This window comes from Sus scrofa, chromosome 14, assembly GCF_000003025.6.
Source record: "Sus scrofa isolate TJ Tabasco breed Duroc chromosome 14, Sscrofa11.1, whole genome shotgun sequence".
NCBI lineage: Eukaryota > Metazoa > Chordata > Mammalia > Artiodactyla > Suidae > Sus > Sus scrofa.
In genome coordinates, this window is record NC_010456.5 from 39,413,380 (window position 1) to 39,429,344 (window position 15,965).

Here is a 15,965-nt window from a genome sequence, read left to right on the forward strand (position 1 = left end):
TTGCTCAGAGGAATGATGAGAAGGTTGAGTGATGGAAAGTAAAGTTGGAGATGTAACCAGGGCCACTTCTTCTAGGGCCTTGCAAGGTATTTGGATTTTATCTCAGGTGATGTGGGAGGCTCTTGAAGAGTTTTGAGCAGGATCTGGTCTTAAAAGTTCATTGTAGTTTTGGGGTCAAGAATAGACTAAAGCAAGATTTAAAGATTAGGAGTTCCTGTTGTGGTTCAACAGGTTAAAAAGCCAACATAGTATCCATGAGGATGTGCATTTGAACCCTGACCTTGTTCAGTGGGTTAAGGATTTGATATTGCTGCAAGCTGCAGCATAGGTTGCAGATATGACCTGGATCTGGTGTGGCTGTGTATGTGGCTGTGGTGTAGGCTGGCGGCTAGCCTCTGATTCCCTAGCCTGGGAATTTCCATATGCAGCAGATGTGGCCCTGAGGGGGGGAAAAAAAAGAAGAAGATTCTTTAGGAGACTAAACAACTCTGGAAGGGACTATATATTTAATAATCAGAAAAAAATATTAAATACATGTTTTTGAAAGCTTGAACACCACCAGTGTTCTTCTATTGTGTCATTTTTCATAAAAAATCTGCTGAGTTTGATCTACAAACTGGGCCTCTTGGTACCTAGGATTGAAGGATTACCTAAGCTGAATAGATAATCAGAGTAGAATCCAACTAGCTATGCTTGCCTTTCAAATGATTTTATTAACTCAGAATGGAATTAGATAACTAATCATATAACTAATTATCATTATATAAGGTAGGCTATAGAAATACAGTCTTGGAGTTCCCGTCATGGCTCAGTGGAAACGAATCTGTCTAGCATCCCTGAGGACACAGGTTCGATTCCTGGCCTTGCTCAGTGGGTTAAGGATCTGGTGTTGCCATGAACTGTGGTGTAGGTTGCAGATGTGGCTCGGATCTGGTGTTGCTATGGCTGTGGCGTAGGCTGGTGACAACCCGGATTTGACCCCTAGCCTGGGAACTTCCATATGCCACGGGTGCAGCCCTAAAAAGACAAAATGTGTGTGTGTGTGTGTGTGTATATGTGTAGTCTTAAACTGTATTTCATTCTTAAACTATTACTAATATAAAACAACCTCTAACATTTGGATGATAGAATTTCTCTGACTTTTGGGAAATCTGCTGCTGCTCAACAAACCACCCCACAACTAAGTGACTTCAAGCAACAAGGAATGATATGTTAACTAGGCTCAGCTGTGTGGTTCTTCTCCACCTCGTAAAGCTGAGGCCACACTCACAGCTTTACTCAGCTTAGAGCTTGACTGGGCCTGTAACATTGAAGATGGCCTCTTTCCTTCCAGAGTCTTTCTCCACTTGATGTCAGTACTCTCAGTGGAGTCTCTTGACAGCATAGAGACTGGATTTCAATGGGAGCTTTTCAGGAGGACAGGTGCCTATCAAGTCTCTGCTTGCATCATGCTTTCTAATGGCCAAGCCCAGAGTCTTTGTGGGAGGGAACTAAACAAGGGCATGAATACGGACACATTCACCAGGGCCACTGATGTGACAGGCTACCACTTGGAGTCAGTCGCAGGCCTTTTGAAGCTCTAAGACGGTTAGGGTTCTGGCCTTTAAAACTATAGAGTAGCTGAGACATGGAACCTTTCTGTCTGATTTGGTTACTTCTACACAGGACACATTCCTGCTTGAGACTCTCCTATGACTCTTTTTTACTTCTTCATGTCACACATTCTGTATCTTTACATCTGTTTTGTTCTGAGAGTTCTTCCTCCCCTTATGTACTTTCTATAACTGCTTTTCTTTAGATAGATTCAGTGACAGTTTTACTGCTATTTTGACCTCTTTATGTCTCTTCGTAAACATACGGTCAGTATAGTAATGGACACACTTGGTCCTTCTCCCCCTTCACCTGATGGATCTATTACTTCCTTTAAATTATGATCCAGTTGAGTGAGATGCCATTCATTCATCCAGTACCTTATCTGGGCAGCAGGGTAATAAGCCTTTGTTTTTAAGGTGCTTACATCAGAGTGTGGGGAGTTAGACAATGAGAAAGTAAACCACAGGAACAAAATAATTTCGGCTAGTGATAAATGCTGGGGAGAACAAAACAAGTTAATGCGATAGAGAGTGGGAGAGGGGTGCAGGAGGGGAGCCACTGTAGCTTGGCTGGCAGATAGGGCCATTGCGATAAAGGATATTTGAGCTGGGACGTGAATGATGAGAAGCAGCCATTCCTGTTTGTTTGGGCCTAAGGTTTTTTGGGACCTGGGTGCTAAAACCAGGACAGTCTCAGGCAAACCAGAGCAGAGGGAACAAAATCAGAGGGCAAAGTCAGAGCAAGAGGGAACAGCAAGTACAGGCCTGGCATTAGTAGGAAGCTAGGCATTTTGGAGGAGTGACAGAAGATAATGTGGCTTTTTGAAAGTGACAAAAGTGTGTGAAAGGGGGAGCAGAGGCAGGCGACATGAGGAGATCAGTGGATGTTGGACCCCATGGGTCTTAACAGTAGGTTGGATTTTATTATAAATGTGTCGGGAAGCTGCTGCAAGGTTTCAAACAGGGAAGGCTGTGGTTTAATTTATGTTTGTAAGTAAATCACTGGCTGATGTACAGAGTCAAGTATGTGGAGGTCAAAGTGGAAATGGGGAAACCAGTTGAGAGGCTGGTTTGGTTATCAGGCTCAAGGTGGTGACTTGGGCCAGGGAGGGAGCCAGAAGGAAGCTTCTTGTCAATATTAACACTGTGCCACTGCTTACTCTCCCAGGTTCTTCCCTTCCTTTCTAAACCCGCAACAGCTCTTTCTTTTTCTTTCTTTGCTTGTTAGGGCCACTCCTGTGGCATGTGGAGGTTCCCATGCTAAGGGTCGAATCAGAGCTACAGCTGCCGGCCACAGCCACAGCAACACCAGATCGAGCCATGTCTGCGACCTACCCCACAGCTCACAGCAATGCCAGATCCTTAACCCACTGAGCGAGGCCAGGGATAGAACCTGCAACCTCATGGTTCTTGGTCATATTCGTTAACCACTGAGCCATGATGGGAACTGCACCAGCAGTAACTTTTTCATCCCAGAAAGCTTCTTTGCTAAAATAAATATAGAGGTTCCGAAATTGACTCCTTGGGCACCAAATCCCAGTCCACCTTGCTTCTCACAGGTGCTTTATCAGATTTTCAGTATTTTCAAAGTACTTGAACACGGTATATAGTTTTAGTTTGTTTATTTGTTTTTAAATATCCATTGTTTTCTCTTAGGGCTAGACTGAGTAATGCTTTTGAATGCCAAGTGATTGATTTTTATCTGGATGTCTTTGAAGGGTCATGTTTAGAGTTGTGCAACATAAAAAGAGCTATACTTGCTGAAGGTTAATCAAGCTGGAAGGTGGGGTAAAACGATGTGGTAAGATGTGGAGGTGTTAAATTTTAGGAGACAGTAGGCTATTCTAGTCAAAAAGCTGGGGAGTGGGAGGCAGTTAGAAAAGTGGGACTAGATTTCAGTAGCAATGATGGGTCTGTGGGAGTCGCCACCGAGAGGTGGGATTGGATTTGGGTCAGGGCAACAATTTGTTTATTCAGCAAGGCCTTAAGTGTTTACTGTGTGCCTGCTAAGTGCTAGAAATGTTGTGGTGAATAAGGCAGGCAGCACCCCTGCTCTTAGGAAGCCAGCATTCAATTGGGGGCAGCGGGTAGAACGGAAGCAATTAGTGAATTAATGAGTAAAGTAATTCATTTTGCCCTCTTGTTCTCTCATCTCTATTCCTGCCCACGTTCGCTGGTGGCACCTATTTCTGAGACTCCAGCCAGATCTGGGAGAAGGCAGTGGGTACAGGGACTGCATGAGATGCATGAGATGTATTTGACAGTGAATGAAAGTGAAGAGGGATGCTTTGCAATGGGCCACCAAGGTTGTGTTTAAGATCTCAGAGACCTGGGCGTATTTGAAACCGAGGAGAGGGAAATCAGAGAGGGAGACCTGGAGGAGGAAGGGGCAGATGGGAGATAATTACGGGGGCAGTCAGGAGGCAGAAGCGCTTCTTCCTTAAATAACATGAGGTGAAGTGTTTCTTCCCCTGAATTCAGAGGAAAAGAATAAATGAGGGTGGATACAAAGAATCTTGAGTTGGAAGAGAGATGAGTGGGAGCAGCTTATAGTACTTGGTCTGGATCTCTTTAGCAATGAAGAAAGCCAGGTGGTCTGCTTGAAGTCAAACTCAAAATTGGGGAAGGAATTTTGGAATCACCACTCCAGAGATTTTGTCGGGGAATAATCAAGTGATGAAGGAAGACCTGCCAAGTACTGGCAAGGATCCAGTTGAGGCTATCCTGTATTTTTAGCAGACTTTCTCCAGGATTGCTCTGCCCATACCCATGCAGCTGGGGCTAATGTTAACTGCTGTTAATATAGAGTTTGGATTTTAGCCACTAATTATATTTCAGGGAGACATTATCCTCATAGTTGTACTTAAAAGTAAATCAAAAAACTGATTGATTTGTTTTCCTCTCATCTTATTACTTGTACCTGTCAGAAGCTTGTAATTAGTGAGAGCTGCCTGTGGAATTCAATATAAGGAATTTTAATCAACAACCTTTCATAGAATCTATTAAACTTGGCTCATTACTTTAAAAATCTGGGCTATTGAAAAATGAAAGCTCTCAAACTTCTCATAGCTTTCCTTTTGTTCTCAGTTTCTGTAGAGTAGTTAAGTTTTGAGGTATACACCTACTTAGGTATAATTTTGGGAAATGTTTTTGAGTAACCAGATGGCAACAATACACTTCTCAAACAGAAATTGGCTAACTAAATGGAAACAGATATCATTTAAGGACCTCTTTTTCTTTGAATATTAGGTCGAAAATGGTGTATTTGTAGCCAACCCACTGCAGGAACGCACAATTCTAATGAGAAAAGAGGGTGAGTCTGCAAAAAGCATTAATGAGATGCTTCTGAGCAGACTGTCACGCTACCGAGCCTCGCCATCCGCCACACTGGCTGCTCTTACTGGCTCCACCATCTCCAACACCCTGAAAGAGGATCAAGCAGGTAGGCTGCCCTTGGCTTATCATATGTTTACCTTGTATAGAAAGCTCCATTCAGCTCTCTGTATTTTTTAAGACTTTATTATTATTCTGCTTTTTAGGGCCTCACCTGTGGCATATGGAAGTTCCCAGGCTAAGGGGTGAATCAGAGCTGCAGCTGCTGGCCTACACCCCAGCCACAGCAACACCAGATCATTAACCCTCTGAGCAAGGCCAGGGATCGAACCCGAATCTTTCAGGATACTCGTCAGGCTCATTATTGCTGAGCTACAACAGGAACTTCCAAAGACTATTTTATTAAGAGCAGTTTTAGGTTCACAGCAAAACTAAGAGGGAGGTATGTATTTCCTGTATACCTCCTGCCCCCACACATGCTTAGCCTCCCTTATTATCAGCAGCCCCCACCAGAGTGGTGCATTTGTTAGAGTTGATGAGCTCACCTTGACACTTCATAATCACCCAGAGTGCATAGTTTACCTTAGGATTCACTCTTAGTATTGTATGTTCTACAGGTTTGGACAAATGTATAATGACCTGTATTCATCACTGTAGCATCATTCAGGATTTTTATTGCCTTAAAAATCCTCTGTGTTCTACCCATTCACCTCTCCCCACCCCCCAGACACTGGCCACCACTGATCTTTTTATTATTCATAGTTCTGCCTTTTCCAGAGTATCACATAATTCAATTTATGCAGTATGTAGCTTTTTCATATTCACGTCTTTCATTGCGTAACATACCTTTAAGATTCCCGGAGTTCCCGTGGTGGCTCAGTGGTTAATGAATCTGACTAGGAACCATGAGGTTGTGGGTTCGATCCCTGGCCTTGCTCAGTGGGTTAAGTATCTGGCGTTGACGTGAGCTGTGGTGTAGGTTGCAGACGTGGCTTGGATCCTGTGTTGCTGTGATTCTGTTATAGGCCGGTGGCTACAGCTCTGATTCGACTTCTAGCCTGGGAACCTCCATATGCCAAGGGAGCAGCCTTAGAAAAGGCAAAAAGACAAAAAAAAAAAAAAGGTTCCTCCCTCCATGTCTTTTCATAGCTTGATACGTTGAGTTTGTAATTAGTGCATGCTGCCTCTGGAATTCAGGCAGTACTTTTTATTGAGCATTTAACAGTGTGCACTTTGCTTTATATAGTTCACCTTTTTCTGTACTTCCAGTCATTGTCCATTTTTTAAAAACTGCAAGCTAATACCATTGGCTGTGGACATGAATTAGCAAGAATCTGTAATAATTTGAAACAGCTCTGTCTTTAACTGTAAACAAATTATCATTATTGATGGTATAAATTGATTTCTTATTATTTTAACTTCATGAATGTAAAAAGCTCATTTAGCATCATCTTCACTAAATACAATTAAAAAAATTTTTTTTATTCAAGTATAATTGACTTTCAGTGTTGTATTAGTTTTAGGTGTACAGGAAAGTGAATCGGTTACAACTATACATATATCCACTCCTTTTCACCATATAGGTTATTATAGAATATCGAGTACATTTTCCTGTGCTATACCATGGGTCCTTGTTAGTTATCAATTTTCTATATTAAATATAATCTTGACCAAGCAAGTTATAGGCAAACCTTCCACAACAGAGATGGCTTCTTCTGAAATTTGGCATTTAATGTTTGTACTTTAATATTTTAAATGTATATACATTTACAGAGTTTGAAAGTGAAAATAATATGAAAAGTTTATGCAGGGAGTTCCCATTGTGGCTCAGTGGGTTATGAACCTGACTAGTATCCATGAGGTTGCAGGTTCAGTCCCTGGCCTTGCTCAGTAGGTTAAGAATCTGGCATTGCCGTGAGCTGTGGTGTAGGTTGCAGATGCCGCTCGGATCCCTCGTTGCTGTGGTTGTGGCATAGGCGGCAGCTGTAGCTCTGATTCAACTTCTAGCCTGAGAACCTCCATATGCCATGGGTGCAGCCCTAGAAAAGACAAAAAGACACACACACAAAAAAAGTGTCCATTGTTGCTCATGAGCTATGGTATGGGTCACAGACATGGCTTGAATCCCATTTTGCTGTGGCTGTGGCATAGGCTGGCAGCATTAGCTCCGATTCAGCCCCTACCCTGGGAACGTCCATATGAGGCAGATACAGCTCTTAAAAGCAGAAAAAAAAAGTATATGCAGAGAAATCTTACTCTCACTTGCTGGTGTATTCTATATTTTGCCCTCCACCCTTCCCCCTATAGTTAACTCTATTTATAAGTTTTTTGTTTATCCTTGCAGAGTTTCTTTATAAGAGAAATTAAATTAATTTAGAAAGATAAATCTATGTATTTTCATTGTCCTCCATTTCTCAATAAAAGGTAACCTTCTAAACACACTGTTCTGTACTTTTAAAGTAAGAGTTCTTAACTGGGATAAGCCTTTCAGGGACTCATAAACATGCTCCCCCAAAGTTTTAAATAACATCTCACATATATCATAATTTTCATCAGATCTTCAAGGTCATTTATGACACCCCTCCCAAATCAAGAACGATGATTGTTCTTTTTTTTTGGCTGCCCACGGCATGTGGAAATTCCTGCGACACAGCAGCAGCCTGAGCCACAGCAATGACAATGCAGGACCCTAACCACTGAGCCACCAGGGAACTCCTAGGAGCCATTCTTCTTCTTTTTCTTTTTTTTTTCCTCTTTAGGGCCACAGTTGAGGCATAGTTAAGTTCCCAGTCTAGGGGTCAAATTAGAGCTACAGCTGCGCTGGCCTGTGCCACAGCAACGAGGGATCTGAGCTGAATCTGTGACCTATACCACAGCTCATGCAATGCCAGATCCTTAACCCACTGAATGAAGCCAGGGATCTAACCCGCAACTTCATGGATCCTAGTCAGATTCGTTTACCCTGAGCCATGACGGGGACTCCCTGGAGCTATTATTCTGGAAGAGTTTTCGTATTAGATACCAACTACATGAATTTTTAACAAAGCATGACCTATGGTGAAAGATGAGGCTAGAAAAATATGCCATATATTAAAAAATATATCTGAATTAGTATGTTTAATTTAATTTGATGCTTTAATCCTTTTATATATTGAAGTGTTAGGAAGAGAAAGTATTTGTGATTAATTCACTGTGAGACTGTCAAATTTTACATACTTATTAGTTATCCTTAGGATTTAAGGATACTGTTTTACTTGTACCAGTCTCTGTGTATCAAATTTAAGTGGGATATTTTTTAATAGTTATTATAACTTGGGTATATGAATAATTTGAGCTACAGGGAACACTTAGTAGAGGACATGTCCTTTTTACCTAAATAAACATTTTCCCGACAAGCTGAAGGCTTGATCTGGGTTTGTTCCTTGGTAGGAGAAAAGTGAGTCCTCCTGCTCAAGAAAAATACTAAAGGAACGTTTGTTGCATAGGAAAACTTGGGTGAAATAAAAAGGAGGACTCAGAAGGCAAGCGTATATTTAGAATCCTGTGAAAACTGATATCTGTATTCTAAACAGAGGATCTTGCTCATTGTACTTTGATGCACATTCTCTGCGTATTCATTTAATGTGATGTTGCTGCATAAAAATTCACCAGTTATAGGCTAAGTGAACTCTTAATAATTTAACATACAGAGGGTCTAGGATGTACTAATACCCATTACCATGTTAATAAGAATATGTCTATTAAAAACATATTGGCGAAAAGATTACGCTCATAAAGTTGCTAATTTTCCAATCATTGCCCCTTTTGGGTTTCTTATCTATAGACATTTATGCTACTGGATTTATGTCCTAAATGAAGAATATACTTGTTGGGGCCTGGAGTTTTAAAAAATGGAGCTTTTGGAGTTCCCGTCGTGGTGCAGTGGTTAACGAATCCGACTAGGAACCATGAGGTTGCGGGTTCAATCCCTGCCCTTGCTCAATGGGTTAACGATTCAGCGTTGCTGTGAGCTGTGGTGTAGGTCGCAGAAGCGGCTTGGATTCTGCATTGCTGTGGCTGTGGCATAGGCCAGCAGCTATAGCTCCGATTTGACCCCTAGCCTGGGAACCTCCACATGCCGCGAGAGCGGCCCAAGAAATGGCAACAAGACAAAAAAAAAAAAAAAAAAAAAAAAAATTAAAGCTTTTAAGAAGCACAGGCATTCATAGCAAATAACTGATTAGGTTTCGCTTGTCTCATTTTTCTAATCTAAACCATTGAATCTAAAGATGCTTTTATGTCTGTGGAGGCTGTTATATTTTACACCCTGACAGCTTCCTAGTTAAAACACTCTGATGGTAGTGATCACTACACTAATATACAGAAAATCCTTAAATTCACCTTGTGTGAATTTAGATCTGCCAGTGAGTAAGGGAAATTAAAGTAGTACATTTTTATACCTCTTGGTTAGAAACAGTGATTGTTTTCTTCATGATAGTTTGTCACTGACACTAAGAAAAAATACATCATTGGTTATAAATCCTGTAGGCATAAACGTTTTGTGATAGATATTGTGAAAGCTTTTATTAACTAGTTGTAGGTTGAAATTTCTGGCTGTTTTCATGTTCAAAGCTATTGACAATGAATGTAATATCACAAACCTGTTAAGAATTTGTTCTGCATAAAATAAAAGATCTCTACTGGAGCACAGTTTCCTAGGGGGAAACACAAACAGTAGGATTCTTCTTTTATTTTGAGATTTAGTCCATTCATTCTTTTGAAATATTTTTTAGAGATGTAAGGGCATGTTGAATACCAGAAACATCTTTGCGAAATGTTTGGATGATGTAACCAGGAGACTTAGGGCCAGGCTATGGAGCCAGATCATTATTTTTCCCTTAGTTTATTACTTGTTCATTTTCTGAATCCAAGTATATCCTTGTTAGAATTTGGGACCTCTTCATTATACTCTAATATGGTTTGGTAATTAACTTGTGTATCAGCTACTCACCATCTTTTTTCCTTTTACCAGCAAATACTAGTTGTGGGCTTCCTCTAAAAATGCTTCGGAAGACACCCATTTATACCTGTGGTACATACTTGGTGATGCTGGTCCCACCTCCAGGGGGATCAGGCAGCTCTGCTACCCGATCTCTCTTTGGTGGAACAAGTGGTTTGTCGTCTTTAAAAAGTAAGTAAACTTTATTTGTGGCTCTTTTCCCATTTTGTCTCCAACTTTGAAGTTTAAAGTTTTTCCTAAATAGTGATTACAGGAGTTCCTGCTGTGGCTCAGCAGAAACAAACCCGACTAGTTGACTAGTATCCATGAGGATGAGGGTTCGATTCCTGACCTCGCTCAATGGGTTAAGGATACAGCGTTGCCATGAGCTGTAGTATAGGTCACAGACACAGCTTGAATCTGGCATTGCTGTGACTGTGGTGTAGGCTGGCAGCTATAGCTCCAATTAGACCCCCAGCCTGGGAACTTCCATATGCCACAGGAGCGGCCCTGAAAAAATTAAAAATAAATAAATAGTGATTACACTTACTGTGTTAAACAGTTGTTTGCAATAGCTCTTTGATAACAGCAAAAAACCTTATCACTATAGATAAATAGGCTAGGAGGAATTAAAAATAGAATTCTTGTAGATGATATAATAGTACACTTCTGAAAACTATTGTTCTATAAAATTACTGGAAATAATAATGAGGTCAGGAAGATTTTAGGAAATAAAATAATCTGTTGGGATATTTACTGATGACACAGCAAGAACTCTATCCACTGGAGAGCTATTAAAGTAAGTCTATGAAATCCCTCCATTTTAAGACACATATGTGAAGTGTTAAACAGAATATGTATATAGCACAAACTAATATATGCAAAAATTATTAATGTCCAGTGTACATATATTTTTATAATAGAAGGCACTCTATAGTAATTAAGGCAGTGTGATTTTGGCTTCAGAGTGGACAAATGAATAAAATATAGAGTAAAAAAATACTCCTTTTACATTGCCTTTTTCTCTCAGGGAAATCATTTAACTCCTCTGAACCTCATTTTTTGAACTTGTAAAAAATAATTGGCTAATAGTGTCTCACATTGTTGTTTGGTGCTCACATGCAATAAAGTATCTTAGAGTATTTATAAAAACAAACAACAAAAACAATTCACATATTCCTTTTATATATGGTAACACTTTTTTAATATTCTTTTTTTCCTTGAAATTTGTTTAGGCACATAAAAGTGAAATGTATTATAGTCAGTTTACTTGTGTTCATTTCCCAATATTTTATGTTTTACCCTCTTAAGATATTTGCTTACAGTAATTCTGTTAAAGGATTATACTTCACATTTAGATTTTATTTGTTGTTGTTGGGTTTTTTTGGTGTTTTGTTTTTTTTTTTTTTTCCCCCCCTCTATTTTAGTGCTGCACTTGCAGCATATGGAGATTCCCAGCCTAGGGGTCTAATTGGAGCTGTAGGTGCCGGCCTATACCACAGCCACAGCAACGTGGGATCTGAGCCGCATCTGTGACAGACACCACACTCACAGCTATGCTGGATCCTTAACCCACTGAGTGAGGCCAAGGATCAAACCTGCAGCATTATGGTTCCTGGTCGGATTCGCTTCCATTGCACCACAATGGGAGCTCCCTCCTTTTGCCATTAGGATCAAATTGGTTAGACTTTTTCTCAGCAGGCTGCTTTCTCTAACAGGTGACCAGGATGTCCTCTTTAGCCCTTGGGTAAATGATGTAAATTTACCATTACTCTCCTTTTTAAAAACAGTAACAGCTTTATAACTTATGTATCATAAAACTTCTTTATACAGTGCAGTAGTTTTTAGTATACTTGGAGCTGTATACCATCACCACTAATTCTAGAGTGTTTCCCACTGCAAAAAGAGACCCCATACCCATTGGCAGTCACTCCCTTTTTTCACTCCTCACCCCAGCCCCTGGCATCCGCCAATCTACTTTCTATCTCTATGGACTTTTCATAAATAAGGAAGTACACAATAGATGTGCTTTTGTGACTGGCTTTTTTTTTTTTTTTAACTTAAACATGTTTCCAAGGTTCATTCATATTATAGCACAAATCATTACTTCATTTCTTTTTATGGCCAAATCATATTTGATTGTATGGATATATTCCATTTTGTTGACATTTGGATTGTTTGTTCTTTTTGGCTGTTTTGAAAATGCTGCTATGGATATTCATGTACAAGTTTTTTATGGACATATTTTTATTTCTCTTGCTTACATGTATAGAAGTAGAATTTTACATATGGTAACTGTATGTTTAACCTTTGGAGGGATTGCTAAAGTGTTTTCCAAAGTGACTGTACCATTTTACATTCTCATTAGCAATGGTTTCATTTTCTTCATATACTCTCTGACATTTATTGTTTTCATTTTCATTTTCTTTTTCTTTTTTTCTTTTTTTTTTTTTTTTGGTCTTTTTTGTCTTTTCTAGGGCCGCACCCGCAGCATATGGAGGTTTCCAGGCTAGGGGTCTAATCGTAGCTGTAGCCACTGGCCTACGCCAGAGCCATAGCAACTCGGGATCCGAGCCGCATCTGCAACCCACACCACAGCTCACAGCAATGCTGGATCCCTAACCCACTGGCAAGGCCAGGGATCAAACCTGCAACCTCATGGTTCCGAGTCAGATTCGTTAACCATTGAGCCACAACGGGAACTCCCTTTTCTCCCCCATCTTTTTAGGGCTGCACCCATGGCATATGGAAGTTCCAGGCTATGATGAATGAGAGCTGTAGCCACCAGCATATGCCACAGACACAGCAACGCCAGATTTGAGTGGGTCAGTGATATATACACCACAGCTCACAGCAACACCAGATTGTTTAACCCACTCAGCGATCGAACCTGTGTCCTCATGGATACTAGTCAGGTTTGTTACTGCAGAGCCATAACGGGCACTCCATTTTCATTTTCTTAAAATGGCCATCCTAATGCCTATGAAGTGACATCTTATGCTAGTTTTGATTTACATTTCCCCAACAAATGATGTTGAACACCTTTTCTTTGCTCATTGGCCATTTGTATATGTTCTTTGGAGAAATAGCTATTCCAATCTTATGTCAGTTTTTAAATTGGGTTGTCTTTTTATTGACCATTAGTTTTCTTAAACCCTTTTTAGTCTCCTTGGCCTAGCGTCTTCCACTCTGTTGAAATTGGTCCCATTTGAATAAAATAAGCCTTTATGGTGCCATTTTTTTCATGAGGATATAGCTTGCCCAGTGATTCTGTTTTTAGACCAGCAAATATATCTTTAAATTCCTTCTGTGTCCTGTTCCACATTGGTCACAGTGGGGACTACTTAGTAAGTGGAAGAAGTGGTGCTTGCTTTGAGGAGCTCATGGTCTGGTGGGGAGATATGATGTAGGTGTGTAAAAGATCTAGAAAATGATATACAGCTCTTTCCGCCTCCGGTGCCACCATGGCACCTGTGAAAGCACTTGTGACAAATCGGGGGCCAAAAGAGGAAGCAGGTTCTGAAGTTTACTGTTGATTGCATGTACCCCATAGAAGAGAATCATAGATGCTGCCAATTTTGAGCAAATTCTTCAGGGGAGAATCAAAGTGAATGGAAAAGCTGGGGACCTTGGTGTAGGGGTTGTAACAATTGAAAGAAGCAAAAGCAAAAACACTATAACTTTCGAGGTGCCTTTTTCCAAAAGATATTTGAGATATCTCACCAAAAAATATTTGAAGAAGAATAACCTATGTGACTGGTGATGTGTAGCTGCTAATAGCAAAGAAAGTTATGAATTGCACTACTTCCAGAATAAGATGAAGAGGAGGAGGAAGATGAGGATTAAAGTTCAATTGTTTGTAATATTTTGTATGAGTTCTTGAATAAAACTTAGGAACCGAAAAGAAAAGAAAATGATATACAATGCTGTATCACTTCCTGAACCATAGAGGGCAGATGTAAGTCATGCAGAATCACAGAATGGAAGGGTCATTGTCTAGTGGGGTAGAAGGGAGAGATTTCATGAAGCTTTGAGTTTAAGTCTTGAAAAATGGCTGTTATTCATGTAAGTGGCCAGGGAAGGAAAGGGCATATGTATGGTCAACATGATGAAAAAGAGATTTGGCTGGAGAATATCATTTTTTGGTGTGCAGGACAGAGCAATAGAAAATAGAGGAGTTCCTGTTGTGGCGCAATGGAAACAAATCCACCTAGGAACGGTGAGGTTGTGGGTTCGATCCCTGGCCTCACTCAGTGGGTTAAGGATCCGGCACAGCCATGAGCTGTGGTCACAGATGCGGTTTGGATCTGGTGTTGCCGTGGCTGTGGTGTAGGCCGGCAGCTGTAGCTCCGATTTGACCCCTAGCCTGGGAACCTCCATATGCCACAGGCATGGCCCTGAAAAGACAAAAAAAAAAAAAGGAAAATAGCAAAGAAACAGAGTACAGGAATCTGGATTACTAGGATAATGGGAATAAGAAAAAGAGACTTGAGAGACAGTGGTAGAATTTTATGTTGGAAAGTGGGGAAGAAAATAATGTCAATAATAGAAGCCATTGAAGAGCAGCAGCCCTGGCTCTGTGGTATCCCATGGCCGTGGGTCTCCACAAGGGCCACGAGGTGACCCAGGATGTAAGCATGCCAGGGCACAGCCACTTGAGACATGATCCAAAAGGTGTGTGGCTTTGTCCTTAGGAAAACAGCACGCCATGGAGCTGCTGAAGGTCTCCAAGGACAAGCAGGCCCTCAAGTGCTTCAGGAAAAGGGTGGGGACGGTTCCCTGGTGGCTCAGTGGGTTAAAGATCAGTGTTGTCGTTGCTGTGGCTCAGGTTGCTGCTGTGGGATGGGTTCATCCCTGGCCCAGGAACTACTACATGCTGTGGGCGTGGCAAAAAAAGAAGAGGAAAGAAAAGGGTGGGACATACACCCTTGTCAAGAAGACAGAGAAGCTCATTAATGTCCTGGCTGCCATGAGGAAAGCAACAGCAGGGGAAGAACTGAGCCTCCTCCCCTCTGTGCACAGTAAAAGCTTTTCAGAAAAATAAAAAATAGAAGCTAGCTTATATGTGCTGGTGTAGACCCTTTTAAAACTCATTTAATCTTCACAATAACTGTATAAAGTAAGTACTATGATTATTTCCACTTTCCACATGAGGAAACTGAGAGGCTCAATACGCTTCCCAAGGTGGTAGAGCTGGAATTCAAACCCAGAATCCAAAAGCTCATGCTTGTCATCACTACACTATCCTGTGTTGAGGGAAAAGGCCAAGTGCCTGCAAGTTTTAGAGCCAGTACTTGGAAGGATAGCAATTGATGTGTTTAAGCATCCACTAATCTTTTACTGGGTGCCAGTAAAGATTAGTGGATATATGTAAAATATTCTTGTAAAAGTTGTTACTTTGTGATGTTAATGATCATAGCCTCTCTACCCCTTGCAGTTACCCTTTTACGATATTCCTTAGTGAAAAAACCTATATGTATTGGGAGTTTCTGTTGTGGCTCAGTGGTTAATGAACCTGACTAGTATCTATGAGGATGCAGGTTCAATCCCTGTCCTTGCTCAGTGGGTTAAAGATCCGGCATTGCTGTGAGCTGTGGTGTAGGTGGCAGACACAGCTGGGATCCTGCGTTGCTGTGGTTGTGGTGTAGGCTGGCAGCTACAGCTCTGATTTGACCCCTAGCCTGGGAACCCCATATACCTCAAGAGCAGCCCTAAAAAGACAAAGAAAAGAAAAAACCTGTATATGAAAAGTTGCCATTTTAAAAACACTTTCAAAAATATGTGTTATTGTAGTGGAAGAGACTTTGTGAAAGTTTTCTTTTTGTGGTCTTATGTGTGTCTTGTGTCTTCTGTCTCCTTATTGTTACCACCAATAGACAACCAGAAAAGATTTTTATGAAAGTCTTGTTAAGAGGCTAAAGTTAGGGAGTGGGAGGGATTGGGAGCTTGGGGTCAGCGGATGCAAACTATTGCTCATGGAATGGATTTACAATGAGATCCTGCTTTGTAGAACTGAAAACTATGTCTAGATACAACGCAACACAACAATGGGAGAAAAAATT

General features: G+C 40.9%; 1 protein-coding gene and 1 pseudogene across 6 annotated transcripts in view; both read left to right on the top strand.

Annotated features, from left to right (window-relative positions):
- Positions 1 to 15,965, top strand: part of HECTD4 (HECT domain E3 ubiquitin protein ligase 4) — a 211,227-nt gene that overhangs the window by 86,685 nt on the left and 108,577 nt on the right. For all 6 annotated transcript variants that reach the window (XM_005657322.3, XM_005657323.3, XM_013990365.2 and 3 more), the window contains exons 8-9: positions 4,842 to 5,034; positions 9,937 to 10,095. In XM_005657322.3, the coding sequence (XP_005657379.1) occupies positions 4,842 to 5,034; positions 9,937 to 10,095 (352 nt within the window). The remainder of the gene's footprint in view (positions 1 to 4,841; positions 5,035 to 9,936; positions 10,096 to 15,965) is intronic.
- Positions 12,749 to 14,176, top strand: LOC102159022 (annotated as a pseudogene).